The sequence below is a fragment of the Sardina pilchardus genome, chromosome 9 (genome assembly GCF_963854185.1).
Source record: "Sardina pilchardus chromosome 9, fSarPil1.1, whole genome shotgun sequence".
Classification (NCBI taxonomy): domain Eukaryota; kingdom Metazoa; phylum Chordata; class Actinopteri; order Clupeiformes; family Clupeidae; genus Sardina; species Sardina pilchardus.
The window spans coordinates 25,018,538-25,043,553 of NC_085002.1; the positions used below are offsets into that span (position 1 = coordinate 25,018,538).

A 25,016-nucleotide genomic window follows, 5' to 3' on the forward strand; every position below is an offset into this window, starting at 1 on the left:
GTGATTCTAGAGCAATCTGGTAAGATACTCAATCAGTGGACTATCGAAATCAATACAAACTGATTGCAATGCCTTTATTTTATATAAACTATTATTTACAATCTCAGGTGTAAATATATGTTGACTTGAATATTAGGCTAACAGATGGTCAGTAAGCCTATGGTTTTAACCTGAATGTGAAATGTAAATAAAGTTAAATGTTTGAAAATGCACTCTGTTTCGGTGTTGTATATCCTATGAGATTTATAAGACTGTGTTAAATGGCACATATCGGAAGGCAACATGTGTAAAGTGTTATATTTTCGTATATTTATTACATTACCATCGCTACACGTACCTTATTTTTCCCTGTGATATATCTATACATCATATCACATGCAGCATATGATAAAAGAGTAAGTAATATTATAATGGTCATGGTTTTAGTGTTCAAGTCAAGTCAAGTCAAGTTAATTTATTCTTCTCCCTTGGGAGAAATTTGGGCTAGAGACAGTTCATTTTGTAATGTTAACATTATATGTACCATGAAGTAGTCGAGTAGGCCCAATTAAGTACAGTACTTTGCTGAATTACTGAAGTATACTGAATTAATTTCTGGTACTGGTATTTCTGGTCTGGTGGTTCAACTACCCTGTGATACCCCTTACAGACCACTAGATGGTGCAATAGCAATATAATACAGTTTTCAACTGCTTACATACTATTTTGCTTGTCATACAATTGTCTGAACATGTTTTTCAAAAAACACAACCCCACACAAAATCTGCGAAACCCTTTGCTCATTTTCACACACACACACACACACGCACACACACACACACACACACACACACACACACACACACACACACACACACACACACACACACACACACACACACACACACAGAGTAATACATTTTCTTTGGAAATAGTCATTTCTGTCTTTGCCAAAATTAGATCAAAACTCCACGTACATCTGGTGGTCATTGTATTTTGCTTCTTTTTTTCTTGTTGAACGTAAAATAGGCTACTGTATTGACAACAGCAAATTATTTGGGAAAAATCTCTATTTCTGGTGTCAGTAGTGTTTATATGTTTACTGTGTATTTGAATTTCTCGCTGAATGATGACTTTAACTCGTATAAAAATATAAGCCCATGATAGACAGAAGAGCTTTAGGTTTTGAGCAACAGTGTCAGCAATAGTGAGTTTTGTGAGAGTTTTGAAATTGTCTGTAAATAGTTGTAAAAAAACTGTATTTTGCTTCTTTATTTCTTGATGGCAGTAAAATACTATAACAGCATTTATTTTGGAAAAATCATGATTTTTCATGTGTATGTGTGTGCGTGTGTGTTTGTGTGTGTACTGTATGTGCCTGTGTGTGTGCGCACATGAGTGTGCATGTATGTACTCATGGAATCAGTTTTCAGCTCTGTTGAAATACACAATTCTGAGAACCCTCTAAATGATTTCCATTCATTTTTTTCTTCAAATGTTTTGAAATACATCAAAGCATGGTGCCTCTGTGTCTTTTTAGATAGCTACGTCCAAATCTGCTTTCTCTGTTTCTCTCTATATATTCTGTTATAACTCAAAGCCTCTAAAGGAGAAAAGAGACCGTAAGTACACAGAGTGTCTCCGCTTTCAGTCGAGGGAACTTTGATCAAAAATAACCACATAAAACCACAATGCTTTAACATTAAGCACACACGACAGAAAAGCTTCAATTATATGTTCAGATGCGATGACCTTTCACCCAGAAATACCAATACTTCTCTTTCAAAATATTGTATGCCGTGGGAATATTCTTTAAATATATATATCTTTATTTATTTATTTATTTATTGGGTGGCATGGTGAAACCTTTTGAATGATCAGGAACCTCAGAGGCTTGTGACGCTTTGTCCGTTTGAAGATGAAAGCCCCACCATCCCCCAAGGATTTTCTAGTGGTGTATTCAGCCTCATGAAAGGATTCTAGTGGGGTAGGCTCCCCAACGCAAGCAGAACACAAAAACAAAACAAACAAAAAAAATTATTCTAACCTGCAAGAGATGGATGGTTTGGGATCCACTTGTCCAGATGGAACAACACTGAGTCACAAGCATTCCACTTTAGACAGGGAAGCTATTGAAATGAATCATCATCCAGTTGGTGGGTCAGTGGCATTTAAACGGCAATGGCCACCTCCTCATGGCTGCATCCACTAATCCCAGAGAGAGGGGTCTCAGGCATTTTGATGTTGAGAGAGAGGGTTGAAGTAGATAGAAGTGCTTTGGCTTGAGCTTGTGACCTGTGTGTTATGTGAGTGAATGAATGATTGTGTGTGCGTGCGTGTGTGTGTGTGTGTGTGTGTGTGTGTGTGTGTGTGTGTGTGTGTGTGTGTGTGTGTGTGTGTGTGTGTGTGTGTGTGTGTGTGTGTGTGTGTGTGTGTGTTTGCGTGTATGCAAGTAAGTGTGAGAGCCTGTGCAAGTGTGTGTTTAGGTAACATGCATGTCAGGCTAGGCCAGGCTCTCCCTCCTCAAAGCCCTCCAATCACCAAAAGCAAACATGGGCTGATGAGGTGTGCAGTGATTAATGTGTACTAAACGCTGCCCCCCCCCCCCCCCACCCAACCCCCCAATAAAGGACACATCCTGACCTTTGACCCCAGCTGAATCAGACCTGAGAATTCCAGCTCCTCAGACGTGAACTCAGTGGCGTGTAACGTGGCTGACCTCTAACCCTCAACCCTGCCCTTTTTGGCCTTGTTTACCTGTGCCCAGGCATGGGTCAAGCGCCATCCATCTGGCCTCTGAAGGACTCCTGTTAGCTGATTGAGTAATGAGTCAGGGCCCTTCGGGGCTGTTGTTTGTTTACTAGCTGATTTGTCAGTTGTCTTAAGGAGGTCTGTTGGATTATCAAGAATACTTGAGATTCTTCGGCGAGGTCGTGTGTGTCTCTCTGTCAGGTTGGGAATGTGTGTATACGCGCGAGCGCGTGCCGTGCACGTACATCTGTGTGTGGACCTCCTCTGAGATGCAGATGCAAAGGGGTTCAAGAAAGGACGATTGTACGTATCGAATCATGCGCTTACTGACAGCACACTTGTATTTTTCCTTACTGTGAAGAGAACATGTTCCCCATTATGGTTTAGTGGAACTCATTAGCCTTTTCCTAAGGAGAAAGGACATCAGTGAAGAGCAATCTAGGGTTAGACATTTGGCCAACGTCGAGCCACAAGTGCTGCCATGTGTTACTAAGTGTTTGTGGGAAAATATTTCACTCTACAGCAGAAGTTGATTTAAAGCTTCCTCTGGTAACTTAATCCTTATTGCTAAATAGTACCCCCACTGACATGATGAAGGCTATCACATGCAAAATATCTTGTTTTGAAGCTGCACTGCAGACATTGATTTCCTCTGACATGTGTCAACAGTGTGATGAGTTTCTTGTCTGAGCTTGTTAACTTGGGTACAGACCCTGCCTGATCCATACATTAATTCCATACACAGTTTAATGTATTTAAGTTGCTACACTGCTTTTACCTTCATGTATATCCACGATATTCCATAGCCAACAATGGGCATCGCTGTGACGCCACAGCATTCAGGAAACGGTTATCTATTACCGGCGAAGCAGCGTTGTATCTATTTTAACTAGACGGTTGACAGTGCTTAACATATCATAACGCATATAAAAGTCAACTTTTCTATTTTATATCGGTTATATATGATGTACTATATCCATGCTGAGGGCAGAATTGTCAACATTTTGAAAGAAATCTAAGTTGAAGCATATTCTAGTTAGTGTACTGAGAAGAACGCATGTAAACACAATGAACGGAAATTGAAAACAGTACAGATTTCCAGGTAAAGGAATAAGGTGGATAGAACACAGTGGTGCAGAAAGGAGGAGATGGCGTGATACTATGCCAGATTATCATACAGTTCAGTGTTTAATAAATAACAACACATATAATCATCAGCAACAACAACAACAACAACAACAACACAAAATACAACAGTTTATACACCTACCAGTCACATAATTGAACAGTGTCCAATCATGTAGGATACACTGCAGCTGATGTGAGAGGTGGGATTTCAACATAAACGCAGTTCGCTGTGAGGGGTCCACAGTTTCAGAGTGAGGGGTGTGTCACCAGTTCTCTCTCTCTATGTGTGTGTGTGTGTATGTGTGCATGTGTGTGTTATTGTCGCCATGACTTGCGGCTGAGCACACACACGCACGCCACGTTGATGCGGATGTGCCGCCAGGCCACCAGGTTCTCGAACGTGGTCAGCGCCCGCACGAACGTGTGCGAGTTGGTGCAGTAGGAGTTCCAGTGGCGCCCGTCGATGCCCAGGCAGCCCGACCCGGCGGCGCGGGCGCTGTTGCAGGTGGTCTCGAAGAAGTACTGCTTCTTGTTGGCATTGTTGATCTTGACGTTGGGCAGCACGGTCACCTCGTTGCCCTTGATGTCCGTGGCCTTGGTCTTGTCGCCCACCCACACGCTGACGCTCTCGCACACCGAGTAGACGCCGCGGTGCTGGGGCAGTTCGGCGGCCGCGCGCCGCCTGGTCCGGCCCCCTCCTCCTCGGCCCCCGCCTCGGAGCGCGGCGGGCTCGGCGTCGGGCGGCTGGTCGCTGAAGAGCACGCGGGGCGAGCGGTGGCGGTGCTTGCTGAAGAGCTTGGGGTCCACCGTGGGCACGGTGGTGGCAGGGGTGCTGCCAGGGGCCGGGTGCTGCAGGGGGCTCTGGGGGATGGGATGGACCCCTGGGGTCAACACGGCCTGGACGCTGACGAGGAAGAGGAGGAGGAGGAGGAGGACCAGCATGGACGACCTCATGGACTCTCGTCCTGATGAAGACAAACAATAATGTCACCAAGGGTAGGGTTGGAGCAAACTAAAAGGAGAAACACAGGATCAGAGTACTGAAACATCTGGGTAACACCGTGTCCTAACCGAACGCGATGCGAGCGAACGTTAGCGCTAAAATCCGTTTAATTCCATTGTTTTCAATTGGAGTGTCCTGACTGCAAGCGACGCAAGCAGCGCGACGTTTTGAGAAAACTTTTGTCGGACGCCCCGTTTCTATTTTCTTTTGGTCGCTCGTATTGCTCTGCTATTTTGAATGAGAAATATGGACTCCTGTGACGCAACACAATGGCATATTTAACGGATTCAGTGTAGACAGACAATATTGACAGTCGCTCGCTTGGATCCAGTTAGGACAAGGTGTTAGGCTGGGATACTGAAGCCTGAATCCAAGCCAAAGAAACAGAGGTCATGGATTTTACTCTAAAAACACATGAGTTCCTCTCTGTATTCCCAAGGCTCAACACTAATTTGTTCAGAGGATGATTCAGCTGTAATGGATATGTTAATAAATGCCACACTCGGCACGGTTATGGCAAACAAACAATTTCATGAAATCAGAATAAACAGAGCATTGAATTTCAATCTCAGTACATGTTGTCATATAACCAATACTCAACAGAATTCAATGCTTCAAATTGTCCTTGTTTAAAGCAAGAATCCAACACATCAATGTTTAAAATGTGTGAGGAAGGATATGGTCAAGCACTAGTGCAACTGGCCCACATTTTTTTGAAAGAATATCTCATTCACATAAACTGTCACTCACTTCTCCCTGTTCTGAAAGAGATGTACTTGTTATTGTATCACATCTATAGTTCATAGTAATTGAACAACTGGCATAAGGCAGGAAACATTGCTTACAATCTTCTCTCATATATTTGGAATGCTGCTAGCCTACCTATATCATTTAGGTATTGGTTAGCAACTGCACAACCCTTTAGGCTTGAAAGCAGTGTCTCAGTTGTCTAATAGGAAGAATCTTTCCCTTAAGGTGATCATGCAATCATGTGTACTACAGTTTGAATAAAACGTCTATTCCAATGTCAACTGGTATCATTATTAAGACAGCCACTCATCAGTCACAGACACAGACACAGACGCAAGCTATCTCTCAGATAGATTACGAGCCTGTAACCACCTTAAATTGCAGTCGCATAGTAATTCAGGAGCGCCATGCCAAAGTGACGAGAGGATGAAAAGCCTGAGCCGTGCCTTACAATACACTCGTGTCGACTGACACTACTTTCTCTGTTCGTTAGCCAAAGGTTTGTTTATTAACCAAATAGCGCGCGCTAATTGACTCGTAATAAACACATGCTATAAATCCGTGCCAGGTGGCGTCCAGGCGGCTACCTGTTGAATGTCTCCTTGTGAAGAGTGGGCCTCGTCTGGGGCGTCTAGAGTGAGTGTTGCGAGAACGCTCGAGTCCAGACACCTGCCATGAGGCCCGTCTTTGGCCCCCTGCTCACCCCTGTGAAACGACAGACAAAGAGCCTGTTAACCAGTCTGTAAAACAGCCTTCACTGAGCTGTAAACACAGAGAGACAGAGAGAGAGTTCAGAGAAAGACAGAAAAGAGACAGAGGTGTCCAGAGAAAGACAGATACGAAAATAACGTTGTCCATTCCTCTTCTGGGGAATTGTTTTGTCACTGAGAGTTGCCATTGGAGTTTGCCAGATGATTATTCTGCACACAGACTCTCTCTCTCTCTCTCTGTCTCTCTCTCTATCTCTCTCACACACACACACACACACACACACACACACACACACAGACCGGAAAAAAAAGCCAGATACTCAGACAGAATGGTCTATAAAGCCATTCACGCAGCTATAAAATCATCAACCGACAACAGTGGAGAGTGCAATTACAACAACTACAAACCTCTGAAAGACGTGAAGTAGACATCAGCACAGCATGCAGCATTTATGTATATTATGGTTTCTTTGAATGTTGCGTGGACAAAGACATGTCATTTCACATTTGATGTTGCTGGGTCAATGGCTACAAAGGAACCCCGATGGTTGTTACGACATGGGCATAATATGCATTCATGCTGGCGCCTGCGACCCAAATGACACTTAACCCTTGAAAAATGTAACTGCCCTCTAACCGCAAATAACTAACCCCATATGCTGGCCAACCACAACTGCCCTCGAGACCTCCGTCTATATGACCGTCTGATTGTCTCGGAATGCCTTGGAGAAATACTTTCCATGGAAGTTGTTTATGCCTTGTGTTAGCAATCTCCGTTTTAGCAGACCAGGAGCCTGCAGCAGTAGCAAGGCACTGTCTGCGGCTTCAGGCAAAACAACCTTTCGTTACAGTGTTGTTACCTGCTGACAGATACTCCCTGAAGAAGGCAGGTGAGTGGAAGGAGTCGGTTAATGGTGACGCACTGAACCACTGATTTAGGGAAATGTTGCATGACTCATGTCTGAATTACCTTTCATTATATAAGACAAAGTTGCCTCCATGGCAGAGAAGTCTATATTACATTTCAAATCATGAAATCTGAAATCAGTTTGAAACATGATGTCTGTGTTTTGACACTGTTTTGGCCCAAAAGCAATGCACTTCTACTGTAGGTTTTATGGATTTCGGGCCTCCACTTGTCACAAACATCACACCACAACTTACTCAGTCACCTGCCCAAGCAGGCTGAGTTTTGGTCATGTCTTTCCTCATCAAAGTATGGGTTTCATTCACCAAATACCTTTCTTAAGTTTGACTGACAAACTTGACCCGAGGCAGGACGCATGGAGGAGAATACCTCATAATTACGTCTTCAGTGGTTCTGAACAGGCTCATCTGGATCGGTCTCTACATGAGAAAATCTCGTTTGCAGCGCTCACCGCACGTTTTGTATGAATGGTGTCTCTGTCTGTCCCAAACCTTACCGAAGCAGAGGAGCCAATGAGGATCTGAAGAAGTGTCTCCGCCTTCCTCTGATGGACTGCCAAAGCTCCAGGTCTTTCAGGTCATGAGCACCGCCTTTCTTTGAGTGCCAACCCTGTCAAAGCAGACATCACAAAGAAACAATATAACAATGCTCGTAAAAAGGTTTGTGGATCCAGGCCGTGCCTGTAGAATGATTTTCTATTGAGACACTCAATAAGCTGGTAGATACTTTTGCCCAGTGTCACTCATCACAACACGAGGTAACCATAATAGTACTTATGATTTTAAGCAATAGACACCTCCCTATTTTAAAAAGTCACCATACACAGAGCTAAAACCATTTCCATAACATGAAAGAGTATTTTTTTTCAGAGCTACACAATTTTCTGTAAAACTAAGTTCCTGTAGGTTCTTTAAAGAACCTGTCAAATGATATTTCGAGGAAGCAACATCAATAGATCTACTATATCAAGACATTAAATGACCATTCTCTTGGAGCTTGAGGCAATTTGACATAATTTCCTATTCTCTTGTCTCAAATAATTACATAGGTCAAGCAAATAACACAGAGGTCCTACAAAAACCGTGTTTGTGTCAGGGTGCCGTAACCATGTTGTGTTCCAAACAATCAATGAACGTGTTTTGAGCATCAAGTAAAACACGATTTGTCAGCCATGAATCAGACATCAAGTCATTACCCCTAATTGAACCAATGTAACAAATTCTGTTGCAAGATGTACAGTTCTCTGGCGTCTTGTATGATCTTTGTGTGTGTGTGTGTGTGTGTGTGTGTGTGTGTGTGTGTGTCCAACATGGCGTCTGTGTGGAGACGGGCGTAGGGAGAGCTCCAACAAACTACCCCAACACAGCCCGCACACCCGTCGTAACTGCCGCCGTTAATGCAATTGATGCAAGATGCTTCAGAGAATGATTCTGTGTGTGTGTGTGTGTGTGTGTGTGTGTGTGTGAGGGGGGGGGGGGGGGGGGGGTACTCTCTTGCTGCTGTCTTTCATATGACAGTGCATGCACAATGGCCCAGGACTCTCTGGGTAATGGGATATGCTCATTTAGAAAGTGGCCGTGGCCAACAGTGGCCTTCTGTCAGGGGCCAGTGCGGGCCTTTTGAATAGGGACGGAGCCTGGCAGAGGTCTCAGGCCACTCAGGCGAGGCTGCCCGCCTGCCTGCAGCACACATGAAGCATGGCTTTGTGTTGGCCCCAGACTGGAAACTTTTCAGCCAGAGAACAGTGAGAAAGTTAGAGCAGGGGACCATGTTTGGAACCTCATTTACAGCTGAATTGTAGGACTAGCTGTTGTTATGCCTTTTTTTTTTTTTAGTTTTGTAATTATTGGGTAGCCTATGTATTCTACATTTTTTTTATAAGAAGTAACTAACTAAGCATGTGTGTGTGTGGTGTGTGTGCGTGTGTGCGTGTGTGTGTGTGTGTATGTGTGTCTGTGTGTGTCTGTGTGTGTCTGTGTGTGTGAGAGAGAGTTTGATGGGGGGATAATGATTTAAAGTAGTTGCACGTGTGTAATGTCAAAACAACACACAATAAAGTGTTTTGAGTTTAAGCACGCCTGTGGTAATGCATATATACTGCTTTTTTTTCAGAGGAAATAGCTGAGAGTGTTTATGATGCCTGCCTACCGCTCACCGATTTAAACACGGCATTAGTACTCTGGGACTGACAGTCTGTACAGAGTTAGCATTACCTGACACCATTCCAGGAAAAGCTAGTGTACTTAGTGGCGAGGCGAGTATGCAGGCCTAGAAAAACATGTCATTAGCACGGCTGCTGCCACAAAAAGCCACAGGACATCCGGTCGATCTAATAAATTCAGAGTTCTCACGTAGGGTGACTGCTGTTTCTGTGAGACTTGGGAATACTTTAGCACTGAGCACACTGCAACTGCACACGCAGTTTAATTTGTTTGCCCAACTAACTAGCAAAACATATTCTCATAACTCATAATATTATTGATTTCCGGAAGCTTCTGCGTGAGTCATGAACATTAGATAAACCACCTCTGCCTCGCACACAAATTTGGTTGATACATGTTTTGCTTCAGCATATCCTTTTTGATTGATGTTTGATTCTGGAAATAATTTAGCCTACTCTAATAAGACATTTTCAAGGACATATATTTGGAGCCAAACATTTACATAATATATTATGGGGGCTAAAGGCAACATTACATTTACAGCCTTTACATCTTGACCTCAAGCTATAATGGTTTCAGAAGGAGATGCAACACTCACACACGCACACACGCATGCACGCACGCACGCACGGACGCACGCACGCACACACACGCACGCATGCAACGCACGCACGCATGCACCAACCCACCCACCCCCACCCACCCCCACACACCCACACACACACACACACACACACACACACACACACACACACACACACACACACACACTTAATACAGATAGTGATTGCTGATACTAATTCAACTATTTGTTTGACTTGTTCATTTTATATGGCGCAGCATGAGAAGCAATCAGAAGTTAGCCTATATGAAATACGGTCACGCACGCAAGACCATAGTTGCTGTTAATCTCATTCGCTTTTTCTTAAAGGAGGAGTGATAACATAGGAAGCATGCTGAAGGAAGAATATCTTCATCACTAATAGAGACATGGCTACATCATGAGAAAAAAAATATTATCTGAGGAAAGCTGACAAGTGAGTAAAAGTGTTTTCCCTTCAGAGTATCCACTAGGGCATATTTAAAGTTCCACATCATGGTATGTGGTCGTTTAAGAAGACACTAGCAGAGCAGGAGATTTATTTATTTAGTAACAGCTGGAGAGGGATAACAAGGCCCTCATGCTGTGGTTTCAGATCCTGTCTATCCTGATAGCCTGCGTTCAAACACATATGTACATGTACTGTAGGCCTATAAAATGCTCTGACAGAAATGCTATTTGACTTGCGCAATAGTACTGTTATACTTCATTACACATATAATAAATTAATTTGGAAGTGAGAGACATTCATTCTGTGCGCATGATTGAGAAAAATAATAAAGAAAAAATAACAAACATATCCAGGAACATCAATCATTTCCGTACTGTATTACAAATGTGATGCTTCTTATTGCACAAGCACACAGGAAATCCCAGTGCATGGAAGGACTGTTCTGCTGATTTACAAACGCTTGCCAGTAGAACTGACAAAGACTTTCTCTAAATCATATTCGAATGTCATAATAAACAACAGCATTATTAGATTAGATTATTTTATTATGGTAAACCCATAACACCACAGCGTCATGCCTTTTGGTCAGATTAAAAGAGTTGTAAGTAAAAGATAATGTAGGCTTACTGCCAGCTGGTTATTATTGTGAAATATACCCTAACAGAGGGATCATGGGCCCAGAGTGGTGGGGTATTAATATTAGACAGTCTTTATACTGGAGAGTTTTCCTTTTGAAATGTGTGGTGAAGTGTCCTCCTCTCATTTCATGGATACTAACCAAAAAAAAGCACTGACATGACAGAGAATATCATTTCAAAACGTATTATGGGTTCAACATAAGCAATGGCTCACAGGCTTGGGGCAAGCAAAAGGGCACGGCAAGTAGGATGGTCAGTGTCAGCTTGGCTGGTCTCTGACAGTAACTGGTAGAGGTTTGGCATCCAAGGCTAGTAAGATAAAGAGGGAATCCATTACAATGTAAAAATTTAACAGATTTATCTGGGCCAGGAAATATGGGGCCAGCACAAATATTATGTACTGGCCCATGCCGAATGATATTTAAAAACAATATATGCTCTCACCCAGGCAATGTCTAGTTTTAGGGGAGAACTGTCAGACCTGTTATATTGGGTATGCCATGGAACGAAAAACATGTTTAAGAACATGATTACCGAAGTCCCAGACTGTTACACAGCTGAAAATCCCAAGGATGGGATTGAATTGTTTCATTCTCAAAACTCCATTCAACTAGTCTCCTCAGTTCCCATATACAGACTGTTGTTAAAAGAAGATATGAAGCAACACAGAAGTAAACATGTCTTCAACTTTTGTAAGACCCGTATTGCAGGAATCAAGGTAAAAATGAACATCATCTGCTATTTCCACCAGTGTTCGTACCCTGGTGTACATAGCAGTGTGTGCTATTTACACCCTGCTGTACATGTAGGTACTGATGGACAAAGACTATTTTCACCCTGGTACTAATAAAGCATGCTATTTGCACAACTGTGTAATTTGGAGATGTTATTCGTACCCTGGTTATAGGCTAAATGTGAACTATTTATGCCCTGGTTTGAAAATAACTTTCTTCATTGTTATTTCTTTCTTTCTTTCGTTCTTTTCTTTCTGTGGGTCATCATGATTAGGGGCCAAGAAGCACATAAAAGAAAAAAAGAAAAAATAATTGTTTTTTTCATTAAATTTCGCACCTTCTCTGCAAAGATATGGGTATACAGTAGCCTACCTGCATACTCATATTTAGGGATACATATACCAGTAGCTACTTTTCTCAACCGCTCTGGCCAAAACGCTTCTCACGGGAATTGAACCCGGCCTCCGGTTTGCCAAACATTATTTTAACCACTCACTTATTTGCTTCCACGCATTATTCAGCGTTCACAGGCACATTTTGACTTTGTAAAACATAACTAACCAGGAAATTCATCACAACAGACATTAGTGTGGAAACCTTTCTGAATTCTTCTCTTACTGCTGATGAAAAAATGAATGTCTGTCATATCAGCTACTGTATAAGGTTCATTGTACCAGGGAGGCAAATAGTAGCTTCATACATTTGTTCAGTGTCAACAATTGCTTAGTTGTCTATGAGCGAATCTGAGTCAAATACAGGTTTAACATGACTTGCAAATCAACTTGCAAACATGTTTTAAGTACATTTTACACAGTGTCCCTACTTTTTCGGTCACAGCGGTGAAAATAGTTAAGCCAGCGGTGTTGCACACCCATGCTTTATGCTGTGAACTGTGAAACATACTTCTTAAAAGTATCATTAGTATATTAAAAATGCTGCAGACATGTAAGCTAGGAAGTCAGCAAAATTTGGAACTAATTGCTGTAGAATTACAAAGTAATTAAAGCATATGCAGTACGACTAGAGATTTAAATCCCAGTGCTTGTAGGATTCTCATCAGTCGTATCACTGGAGCAATAAAAGTTAAATAGGCCATTTCTATGGTATCTTGTATCATGACAATTAATATTATAAAGATTTCTCACCAGAATTTTTACCTGGTTAGCGTTTTGACAGTAACAGCTTCCTTATAAGCCTGATCTGCCATATCAAATAACTTCATGGGTTCAATTAAATTAAATTACCTCAGAACTCTACTTCAGAGGCAACAGAACTAGAATTAAAAACACATGTGAAAACGAAACACATGCTCCATAAAAATATCATCAGGCATTATGCAAGGATTTAACCTTCATCATTACTTTTTGTCAAAACTATGAGAGATGCTTAGGCTTGCCATGCCCCAGGCACGCCTGTTAGACCATGTTTGGCAGATGGATATGAACAGGTAAATACAGCCTATGTGATAAAGCACCCCCGCCCCCCCCCCCCCCCCCCCACACACACACACACACACACTGGGGGAGACCTCAGCAAGAGCAGAGACTTTATGAGGTAGTGTGAAAGATTGATCACATTTGTCTTATCAGCAACTGTTTCACATATTTTAAGGATCTCTTCAATTACTGTCATAGCCCATCCATAAGGAAATAGACCATATGGATAAACAGGATTTTTTTCAGCAGTTGGTAACATTAGGATCTGTCATCAGGACCGTCTACTGCCACCTGTAGTGTAGACAGATATAAGCATGCAGCCCGGACATCCCTGTCATTTTTCAAGTATGGGGGTTGGTAAAGTGTTATAAGATGTGCAGAATTTACACTTTGGTGGGTCAATGGATGTGTCTTTCTTACGAGGCTGTAGAGTTCATGGTTTGACACAAGACCATAAAACATGACCTAAATTATAATACAATGGCTCAGAACACAGTTCTGTCTTTGATGGCTGATAAAAAACAAATGGACAAGGATGTCAGCAAGCTTGAGAAAATATACTCAACGCTAACAAGCAGATGTGCTGGTTATATGGTCCACATGGGAACAAATGATTTTGTCAACACTTCATGACATGTTGGTCTGGAATGAATCTCAGTGGCATTTGGAAACAGAACACATTAGAAGTCATTCCGAGTACTGACAGCCAAAAACAAAGACATTAAAGTCGTAAAAAGCACAAAAGGCATACAGAGTCAAATACTTCTTACACACCCTTTCTTTTTTTCCTTGTCAATCTATTAGCCAGTTCTAAAGCAACTCTGTCACTTTACACGTGGACACTGATTTGATTCCCACACAAGCCTAAATGTCTATGTACTTCATTTCAAATCGATTATGTTTCAGTGCGAGTTGGAAATTAAATTCCCAACTGTCACTGAGGAATGAATCTTGAATCTTTGATCTCAGTGTTTACAGTTGATGTTCTCATGAAGAGTGGACATGACATGATTTGCATTCTATACACCGACATTCTTACTTCGTAAGGTTTGCCCATGATCCTGCCCCAACTTGCAAGAGATCACCATATACTGTACTGTATATAGTACGTTTTCTTACCCTACAGCCATTATTTCAGAATAGCTTTGGAAACAGGATAATAGCTGCACCCAGCAGTATGCCTGTTTCTTCTCACGTGGTGGTCAATAGCTGATAATTATCTCGGATTTTCTTTCCAATGTGTGCTTTTGTTCTCTCATAAATGACAATGATAGGCCAATTGTCATTGCTTCCTGTCCTGTGACTGTGCAGGCATTTTACTGTAGAGTTCTTGGCCAAATCCTGCCCATTAGCGTTGAGAGGTAAATCAAAAAGCTCTCACACCCATATATGTTCCAGGACTGTGTGACTGTGTTGTGGAAGTGGGAACAATTCCAGAGCATCTGCTGATTCCGGAGATTGGGAGCCAGTCTCCTTAACGGGGTTGACGCCTTAGCGAAACGCAATGAGACAAGTGACTAAATTGCTGGGGGCGCCGTGTGACACTGAGGCCACAGCAGGTTTCGAAGCACTGAAAATATCCTACATTTTTTCCTACAAGAGTTTAATATACAACTCTCAAACACAAACATGTATTTATACTGTATGCCGCCACCTCTCCCAGGTGTGGCTGCCTGTTTTTACAAGGCCAATTGAGAAGCTTTGGAGATCTATAAAATGAGGGGAATGTTCTCCAAAACTAGCTAGACCGAATGCCTCATTTCATTGGAATAAACACTTCAGCTATTAACCCCCAAATCATTATTTTACGATGACAGGAAGTCAACGAGCTCAAGTTCAACAGAGGACAGTGTAAACTGCTTTTAAACTAGTGCTAAACAGCTTCAGTTTTCACTGCTGGACGCCTCGTGGAATTAGCCTGGGAATACCCATGATAACATTTGGCAAATTTGGGATTTGCTCAGCAGGTCCGGCTGGCCAAGAGAACTGAGGCACATTTGCAATGTCCATAAAACACGGGCAAGTACAATAGCTAATCCAGCACGGACGACTATTTCTTTGGAATTAAGTAAACAACTGCATCTAAAACCTTTAGCCAAAATGCTAAAACATTTACGACGTTTGCTACACGTTGGTAAGAGCTTAATGCACAAATTTAACTTAATTTCACTGCTAGTTACGCCGTAAGTCTATGAACCTTTTCCAGACCCTCTCTTACCATTGAGAAGGCCTGCGTGCTCACCAGGCCATTGTGGAAGTTCAAAGCAGCAACATCTACACATGACTCATGAGTTCACCTCAGACTCACAAGCCTTGATGTGACACTATGGAACACCAAACTAAAGGTGCTATTTATAACATAATACTCCAGTGTATTTAATTGAATGGTTTCATTAAATATTCCAAGCAGAATGGACAACAACCATAATAAGGAACAATCAGTGTATCCACAAAAAGGCTGTCGTCACTCTTCAGTTGACCCAGAGGCTGCACTTCGGGGATCCTCTGATCTTTTACACACTGTGTTACCATACAGAGTTGATGGATCATATGAAAGTGGGCCTGTGCAGCAGATGACCAAATTACATAGTAAAGCGCCTTTCTCATTTGGTACTGAACACTACCAGTGGCCTGATGTCTGATTTCTTTATGAAACTGAGCTAATGACCCCTATACTCGAGTTACAGAGGTAGGTAAGGAAAAATATACATCCCACATAGCTTGTAGGTGCAATCAAACATACTTTCTCCTGCAGCTATTAACAAACAATTAGGGCAAAAGGGTTGTTCTCATAGGCCCTGCGGAGGGAGTCAGTCGTGTGTCTTTTCCGCCACGTCGTCCTAAGCAGATGTCCAGATTTACATTATGTCTTGCGGCACTGTATACAACTGTCTTCCGTTCCTCTAAATATTGAAATTAGATCCAAAGTTTAGATGGCTTGCATAAATCTGTTCATGTGGAACATCTGAGATGATTGCTCTTCCGCAAGTAAAATAAACGGGTTCTTTAGAGGGAGGAGATATATATGGCGAGTGTGTTCTGTGTGTTGCGCTAATTCACTGGCGCTAATGTCTTTCTCGTGCTACATGTTCTCACACTCTGCATGAGAGAGGCCCCTTTCTTTAGCTGGGGAGACGTGTTTACCCAAGCACAACACAGAGCACTTAAATGCCTGTGAATATCTAAGGCTGGGTGCTTCCCGAGCCCAGTAAAAGACGACACTTTAACAAGAAACACAAACTGCACCCTGCCTTGATACAACATCTGTTCCATCGGTCAAGACAGCCCGGCACTCAAGTAGAACCTGCTAAGTCTATTGCATCCATCAGCTTCTTTTTTTTTTTAGTGTTGACTAGAGTGAAGTGTGATGTTTACTTTAGCTCTTGTTTACAAGGCAGAGGGGTCACAACACAAGTGGAGCTCGGTGGACTGCCCACTCATAGACCTCAGTGTAGTGAAACCAACTTAGCCTGTTTATTGTGTCGGATAATCACACTGGTTTACAGAAGTTTTATCGCTGTTTAATAATGTGAAATGTGAGATAGCAGTGTAAACTCCAGATGTTTGTAAGTGGCAGTAGTAAACATGAAGATACAACCATAAACACTATTCACAGCAGTTGGTGCTGTAGGCCTAAATGTTTTCACTGAACTTCCTTGAACAGAGTGATGTCATTACAGTATGATTAATGATTACAAACAGAAGCATGCAAAACTCTTCTACAACTGTGCAGGTTGCAACTTGATCTGTGTCCCAATATTGAACTATACCGGTACTGGCTGTTTTACTATGACTGTGTGCAACCTAAATTCCAAAAACGCTTTGGGACACTTTGTAAAATGCGAACAAATCATGTCAACCCCCAAACAGTTGAAAGACACCATTTCAACCGTTGAATAATAATAATAATAAATATGTCTAGAAAAAGTTGACACAGGGGCATTTTTACCACTGTGTTGCTTCAATCCTTTATCTAACAACATTCTTTAAATGTTGAGGAACTGAGCTGAAGTTTTGAGAAAGAAATGTGGTCAGGACAGTGGACAGGACCTTACGTCACTTGACCTCAGTCCATTTTAAATGAGCTCAGGCTTCTTTGTCATGTCTTTTGCTTTGAGTCTACACTAGCATTTGAGAATGGAGCATTAAACTGTGCTAACCCTCATAGACAATATGGTTATCAGACGTTTCCCTGAACCCATACAATGATTTTCTTAACCAAAAGAGGTCTAATTTTAATGCATTACCATCTGAGGCCCAAAAGACCATGGCCATCCAAAAAAAAATATTTCAGCTCTGTCTGTTTTTTTTTTAAAGATTGCTCTGGAGTATCTGACTATTTCAATGATGTACTGTAGATTATGAAATCCTCAAATTTAATGTTAAGAAACTTATTATATTATTATATTGTTTAACCATTAGCCTAGGCTGGGTGAACCCTGCCTGAACTTCCGGGGAATTTGAATTTCGACCGGCAGCTCAGGCTGGATACCAGCAGATCTATTTTCGCTGTTTACTGCCAGAATCTTTGGCTCCAATCAGAAACGGCCATACTCTAGTCCTGGCACGCTATTGGCCGGTGACACGCCGAAAAGCGAAACTTAAGCCACGGCAAGTGCAGTAGAAACAAAGCGTAACCTCGCCAGACTAATGTTCAATCTCAAAAGATTGAGTTTAGTATGGTGAAAACCAGACTACCATTTGCCCACACAGGTTTATTCAGAGTGATGAATACCCCCACATCTTTATTTCAGACAGATGCAGTTTCTTTGGGTATCTCTTTTTCCGTCACTCATGGTTCAAGTTAACCTAATTAGTTGTGAAATATTCCTCCTTTTGTTGTCTTCATCATTATACAACTTCTCCAGCCTTTTGTTGCCCCCTTGTCCCAAACTTTTTGAGATGTGTTACTGGCATCAGGTTCAAAATGTGTTCATATTTGTCATCAAATAGTCAATAGTTGATAATGTTGTTGTCTGTGAGCTATTCTCAATTAGTCAATCTCAGTAGTTGACATGAATTGTAAATCATAGCAATCTTTTTAAATCATATTTTTACAAATCGTCCCAACAAGGTTATATGTTTACTGAATTTAAGTCTGTTTTAAATCAGAGACATTCTCTGTCTGTCACAATATAGCAGTAACAGAATGTGAAAACGGATAGGCCCAGATGCTTTTACATAGACATTACCCAGGAGAGTCTTAATTAATTCTTCATTTTGTTATGTCCGCCTCAGAGTTGGAACAGGCTTGTCTCATTGGCTGGAGGTGTATCAACAAAGCATTACACACCAAATTTCCCAGTATCTGTGACTAAAAACACAAAACAGAAATCACTCTTCTGAGGCAACAACACATGACTGAGGTCTGCATGAGGTATGACCTGAACAGGCACACGACTGAGGCCAAGATTACAAGGATGGAATTTGGCAACTGCTGTGATTAAACGATCTCAGTCGATCCCATTCCCTTAACTTACCAAACTTGCCTCACTTCTCTCCAAAAACCTAACCCTGCTATGATCCGATATTTTAAACGTCACACTGCTGATGGGTCTTAGCATATGGGTCCAATATTGGCTCTCTCTGTTGATGATATGCAACGACACTCTTTAAACAGCCAGCATGAACTGGGATGAGAATGGATGCAGGAAAGGCCAAACTGTCATCAACGTGGACTTTATTTTGTCGTGTATTACAATAGCATTATCAATTATATTATTCAGTGCCGTGTAACAGATGAGTACGAGAACAGCACAAATCAATACTTGGAACTTGTATGTTGTTCTCTAATCCAATCCTGGAAAATGCTAGTAGTCCTTACTCACTACTATGTCACACTGTTTAAAAGTTTTGTGGTAACTTTTAGCATAAAAGGACTGCAAAACAACAGAGTAGCCTACCAAAAGGTTAACTGTATCTGTGTCATTAATAAGGAACAGATACATGTCCCATTGGTCCAGGAACATCACATCATCCATCAAAGCAACTTGCTTTGTGAAGTTCCAAGGAAAATGTGGCTCTTGAGAGCAACAGAGCTCTCCTCCCCGAGCTTCTCCTATGTGGTCAGTAAAGCAATATTACTGTATATCTCACATTACAACAGGTAAGGTAAAGCTTAAAGTTATAGCAGAGACACACACTCCATATGCAGGGGGTTAGTTTGTAACATCAAAATGCCAGTGGTTTACACATCCCACCCCTTCCATGGACAAAAGTCGATATGTGAATACATCATGCCAATCATGTCTCGTGATCTAGAGATATTAGAAAGCTAGATACAGTATTGGGCTCCAGAGTGTAGATAAATAGCACCGCCATTTGGAGTGGAATGGAGGACAATGGAGCAACAGGTGGAAATCAAACAGGTGTCTCTATTTGCTGTTGTGTTGCCCATAGCAATATGGCGGGCGCACTCACGTCCTGTAGTCGATGGACAATGCGGTTTAGCTCTCTAATATCTACAGTATGGCTGGAGACAGGTTGGTGTCATGAAGCCTGCACACGCTCAGTTCTGCTCAAAACAGATACCGATTGCCCCAGCTGTGGCGCAACTGGCTGGTGCACCTGCACCGTACGCCGGTGACCCGGGTTCAATTCCCGCCCCGTGGTCCTTTCCAGATCCCACCCCGGCTCTCTCTCTCCCATTCACTTCCTGTCTCCCCTCACTGTCACTGTCATTAAAGGCAAAAAAAGCCCCAAAAATATACTTGAAAAAAAAAAAAAAAAACAGATGCCCGATACGTGCGTAGTGCATTGCACTATGGCTGCTGAGTGGAGAGACGTTGGTTATAGTCAGTGGCTATTTCTCAAAGTTGAGGAGAACTGCACATTAAGCTGGGGTGCACCATTGAAAAACATGCCACCTGTCCAAAACAATGAACGCACCACTGTCATTTTCCCATGTCAATAAATTAAATCATACATGTTTGATTTATTTTCTAAAATAAACCACAAAGAGGCAACTATTACTATAAGCAGGAGAAAAGAGGAGAAAAGTGCACTAATTAGCATGACATCTCTCAAATTGGAAAAGGTTTAAATACCTTTCCTAATGCTTTCTTTACACAATCACGGTGTTAGACTTCAAAGTTGTCAAAATGACCTGAGCCCACAAGATTGTGTGTGTTCTGAGCACACTGAGAAAACACATGCCGCATGCATCCTTGAACATTGAGCAAAACAAAGGACTTAAGTCTTGGACAGATTTGGTCAAATTTTATGGATGCCAGACATTGGACCAGTACTTCGACGGATGTAACATCCTTCAAATAGCAGCCTTGAAGGATCCCTCCTTGAATCTGACAAATAGCTTCAACATATTCAAGCCACAAACAATTGAAGTCAATCAGTGCATTGCTTCATCAAGAGGTGAGGGGAGCATATTTGATTGGTTGTTGACCTCGACCTTTTACCTTTCACAATGTTGTTAGAATGAAATGAAAGCTTTGAAAAATGAAAGCATTCACCTTCCGGCTAAATGTAACATTAGAGGGCCGTCAGATGAGGCAGATACAGTATCCCCAGGGCCGAGAGAAAATCTACATCCATAAGAGTAAAGAAAACACTGTAATGCCATTCAGTAATTACCATCACTTGTGGTCATCCCTCAGATCATTTAGGAAATAGTTATGATCATTTTTATGCTTTATTGCTTAGAACATTACAACCATCAAATGGCGTATAGAGTGTCTTAGAAAAAGCCCAGATTTTCCCGCTTGACTGAAAATACTAGAATACATCAAGAGGGTGAATCAGAAAAATGTGAGGAATGCTGGTCTGCATTCCAGTTGCCATATGCCCTCTTTAGGCAATTTTATGGCTATTTTTTAGTCATGGCACATAATGTAAGTTACAGTACATCGCATGAAATTGTGTCTGATGTAGAAAACATTTTTTACACATCAAGTCTGCTGCTATGAATATGGAGGCATTTTAGTTGGCTGAAATGGAGTCAATATGTTGTGATATCATCAAGACAATGACATTAACTAGGCAACCCTTTTTTCTCTTTTATTTTTTTTCTCTGGACAGCGTTTGGAGTAGGATGACACAGATATCTTCAAATGGAACACATGAGACAAATTTGGCCAAATTTGAACAACCGCAAAGGTGTCCTTTTTTTGTTTTACTTATCTTCAAAGACTCCCATTCCAGTATTTCTTGAAACCATTAGCGAACCCCAAATTCAGCTGCTCATTTCTATTTAGTCTGGATGTGGAGACAATAAACACTGTGTGGCTCTGCGTCTGGTATTTATTTTTGTAGGGCTGCTGTCAGGCCACAGTTTTCTTTTGGTGGACCTTAAGGTCCTCCTTCTGTGGCGCTAATCCTGGGGATCAGTGAGGAGGAAGGCCTTGGGGGCTCTGAGCCACCCTATAAGAGGGCCCAGGCGTGGGGGAACCCGATTAGCACTCTCTGGGGACTTGTTCATGGTTCTCCCCACTGAAACAGATGTTTCAGGTGAGGGCATCTCAGAGAACGAGCGAGCGAGAAAGAGAGAGAGAGAGAGAGAGAGAGAGAGAGAGAGAGAGAGAGCCCTCTCTGTTTTCTGCTTTAGAGAGAGAGAAAGGGTAGTGTGAACTAACCAAAACACACAGCACAGGCAATAATGGATGACTGACACCTCAAGGCTCTATTGACTCCTACAATTGGCCCTGCTGGTGTTGTGTGCATGCAAAACATGAAGGAGACAAGTGCCTGAATCTCCCTTGGGCATGTTAAACTGGTCCTCAGAGTGAAGACAGAGAGTTTAAAGTGACAAAGTGAACACGTGTGCACAGTGCACACTGCCTTTGGAGGGCTGAAATGAATCAACGGCAGAGTGGTATGGCAACGGCAGGTAGAACGCTGTTTGATATGCGTCAGTATGCAGTATGCGTCACTATCCCGATGATCAAGTGTTTCTTTAAATGTTGATGTAAAGATGTCCATGTGTTTATGTCTGTGTATCACAGATGTGTCTGCTGTATGTCTAGCTTAGTAAGACACGGTTGGAAAAGTACCATTCCTTCCATACTGGATCTCTTTTTAATGAAGTTCTGTGGAATTGTTTGCACTGATCTCATCTTAGAGATATTCACACCTTTGAATGTTGATTGAAACGTTGGCTAGAAGAGGAGTCATTCTCTGAGGGATGGCGTGATGAATTGATCAAATGACGCGGGTTTGCTTACTTTCTGATTCCACTCTAATCAGGCTTCCCCTGGGGATAGAAGGTGCTAATGTGTCAACCTGACAACAAAGTTTAGCTATGATAAGCGCTGTACGTTTGACTGCTCACACAGTTACAGACAGACACACACACACACACACACACACACACACACACACACACACACACACACACCGAGGTAGTAACATGAGGCGCGAGCATAGTGGAGTTAGAATGAGGGGCTACGACTGAGGACTAGTGAAATTTGATGAGGCTGAGCTGCACCGTTGAGGGGTTAGTGAGTGTGTGTAGGTGGTGTGGGGGTGGATGGGAGCATAGGGGAAGGAGTATAGTTGTGCGAGTGTATGTGTGTGTGTGTGTGTGTTTGGGGGGGGGGTATGTTGGGGGGGGGGTATGTCTGTCCCTGGAGGAGCAAATGAGATGCCTGGGTTATCACCAGAGGTTTGTGGTCCCACCGACCTCTTTTGCGACCCTCATTATGTGGCCCATGGCAGAGAATTACTTCAGCCATTCCCATGCTTAAGAGCAAAGATGAGTCTCATAAGTGGATTAAGAAGACATAACCAGGAACGGTACACAAAACTAACTTTGTAAGGATTTCATTAACCATTTTATGGAGCATCTAATCCAGTAGTCCACTGTCTCTAATGAGCCTTAGAAGAGAACTGCAATGAGTAGGTCTCTGACCTCATACAAAACCACCCAGAACATTGTAGCTTCCACTCACTCACTACCCCCCTCGCTACTACAGTACTCTCATAACAAGAGGAAATTCTGCCCCCCTCATAAATGAACTGATGATGATGAACTGAGAGGCCGAGATTCAAGCTGGTGCATAGAGCTAACTTTTGAATGTTTTCATTTCGAAAAAATACCTATTGTGATTCCCCGACCTGAGGTAAATATCCAGAATGGAGATCTTTCCTTGGATGAGAATTCCTGCCATCGGGACAGTTACCCATCTACCTCCTCCTTGCCCCAACATTTTAAATCAATCGTATGCATATATTGCGAAGTAGCATAGTAATGTTATACACCATTTGAAAGCTTGGACTCTTGGGAATCCATGACAACATTTTTCATGTACAATCTGTATAGTACTTTACATTGTGAAATGAATCTTATTATGTCTCAATTAAATTGAATAAAAAAATGCCCTCCTCTGCCTTTGATGCTTCCCTACCAATTAGCGATGAGTAGATGCAACATATTGGGTCTTAAAATATCCACAGGTATCCATAGAAATGGAATATGTTGTTCTATCCAATGTCAGTTGTGCAGATGTATACTAGCTTATACACATCCATTGAACCAACAAAGTAAATGCAAAAATTGAGACGTTTGTGTAATTATTCTATATTTTGTGAAGTCATTCTATATCAGAGCATCTGACATACAATCCAAATAGTCTATAAGAAACTTTTGAGATGCTTCTACAGAAAGGGGTTCATACTGTATGCAAGCTTTTGATTGTCAGTATGCATTTTGGATAAGCAAAAGTCCTATGGGGAGTTTCCATTGGGCAATTTACAAAACACATGAGAATACCTTGGCAGATAATAGTACTCATCTCATATTTTCATTCTGCATTGATCTACTTTTGCACACAGCTTCACAAGACTTGGTGAAGTTGTCTGCACAAGTCATTTCTAAGTCATATCAAGTGACCTAGAGGGCTGCAATGTGGTCAGTTCAGAGATGCTTGTAATTTTCCGGCAGAAAGAAAACAACTATATTTTAGCCCCTGTAACTCTGTGTCATTACATGACACAGTTATTCTGATTGTTCCCATGTACTGTAAGAGACTGCAGTGTCTCAGCTTTCCAGGTCAAGCATTTGATTATAGGCCAAACTCGGTAGGAACAGTGGCCACTGAAGCAGGCGCTTTGCAATTTCAGGCAAAAACTTGAAATTGGTATTGAGAACCTGTAAGTTAGTGAGAGCTATGGGAGCTGAGCTCTGTGTTAACTGGCTGACACTTGAAAGAATCAATGGGCTTCCTTTTCTTTGAAAGAGTCACAGATAACTATCCTGAGGCTAACAAAACCAGGCAAAGCACTCAATCACTTCGAAGTGAAAAGAAATAAACTCTCTCACCTCAGTTCTGATGCTCTTTTTGCCTCCAGTTACCAACTTTGGATCCCAGGGTGAATTATACTCCAATAAATCCTCAAGGTTCACACAACAAAGTCCAGAAAAGGTCCAGGTAGAGAGCAGGCAGAGTTCCCCCCCAACATCCACTTCAGTCTGACTCCTGCACTTGTTGAGAAATTGATTGTTCTGAAAGTTTAGGCAGAGGAGTCCCTCTCCTCTGAGCCACCACCTCCCAAGCACAGGAGGAGCCGCAGGTCCTAGTGCCTGCCAAATCAACCCTCTGCAATGCACAGACCACACTGTGCATCCCTGTTTGTGGTTTGCTTGTACTTCAAAGAATCAGTGCAAAATCCAGTCCACATCATTGTAACCAGTGAAATATTTAGCACAACATCTATACATCTACACATTATAAATGCTGCCACAAACTAATGAAGTTATGAACTGAATATATAACACAGAGCTGTAAAGGTACA

General features: G+C 42.1%; 1 protein-coding gene across 1 annotated transcript; it reads right to left on the minus strand.

The window, feature by feature from the left end:
* Positions 1-4,147: 4,147 nt before the first annotated feature.
* Positions 4,148-24,692, minus strand: ngfb (nerve growth factor b (beta polypeptide)). The gene is made up of 4 exons (XM_062545214.1): positions 24,544-24,692; positions 7,746-7,858; positions 6,199-6,316; positions 4,148-4,823 (listed from the first exon to the last, which is right to left on the minus strand). The coding sequence occupies exon 4, from the start codon at positions 4,810-4,812 to the stop codon at positions 4,174-4,176; it is 639 nt and encodes a 212-aa protein (XP_062401198.1). The 5' UTR covers positions 4,813-4,823; positions 6,199-6,316; positions 7,746-7,858; positions 24,544-24,692; the 3' UTR covers positions 4,148-4,173.
* Between the last annotated feature and the right edge of the window lie 324 nt (positions 24,693-25,016).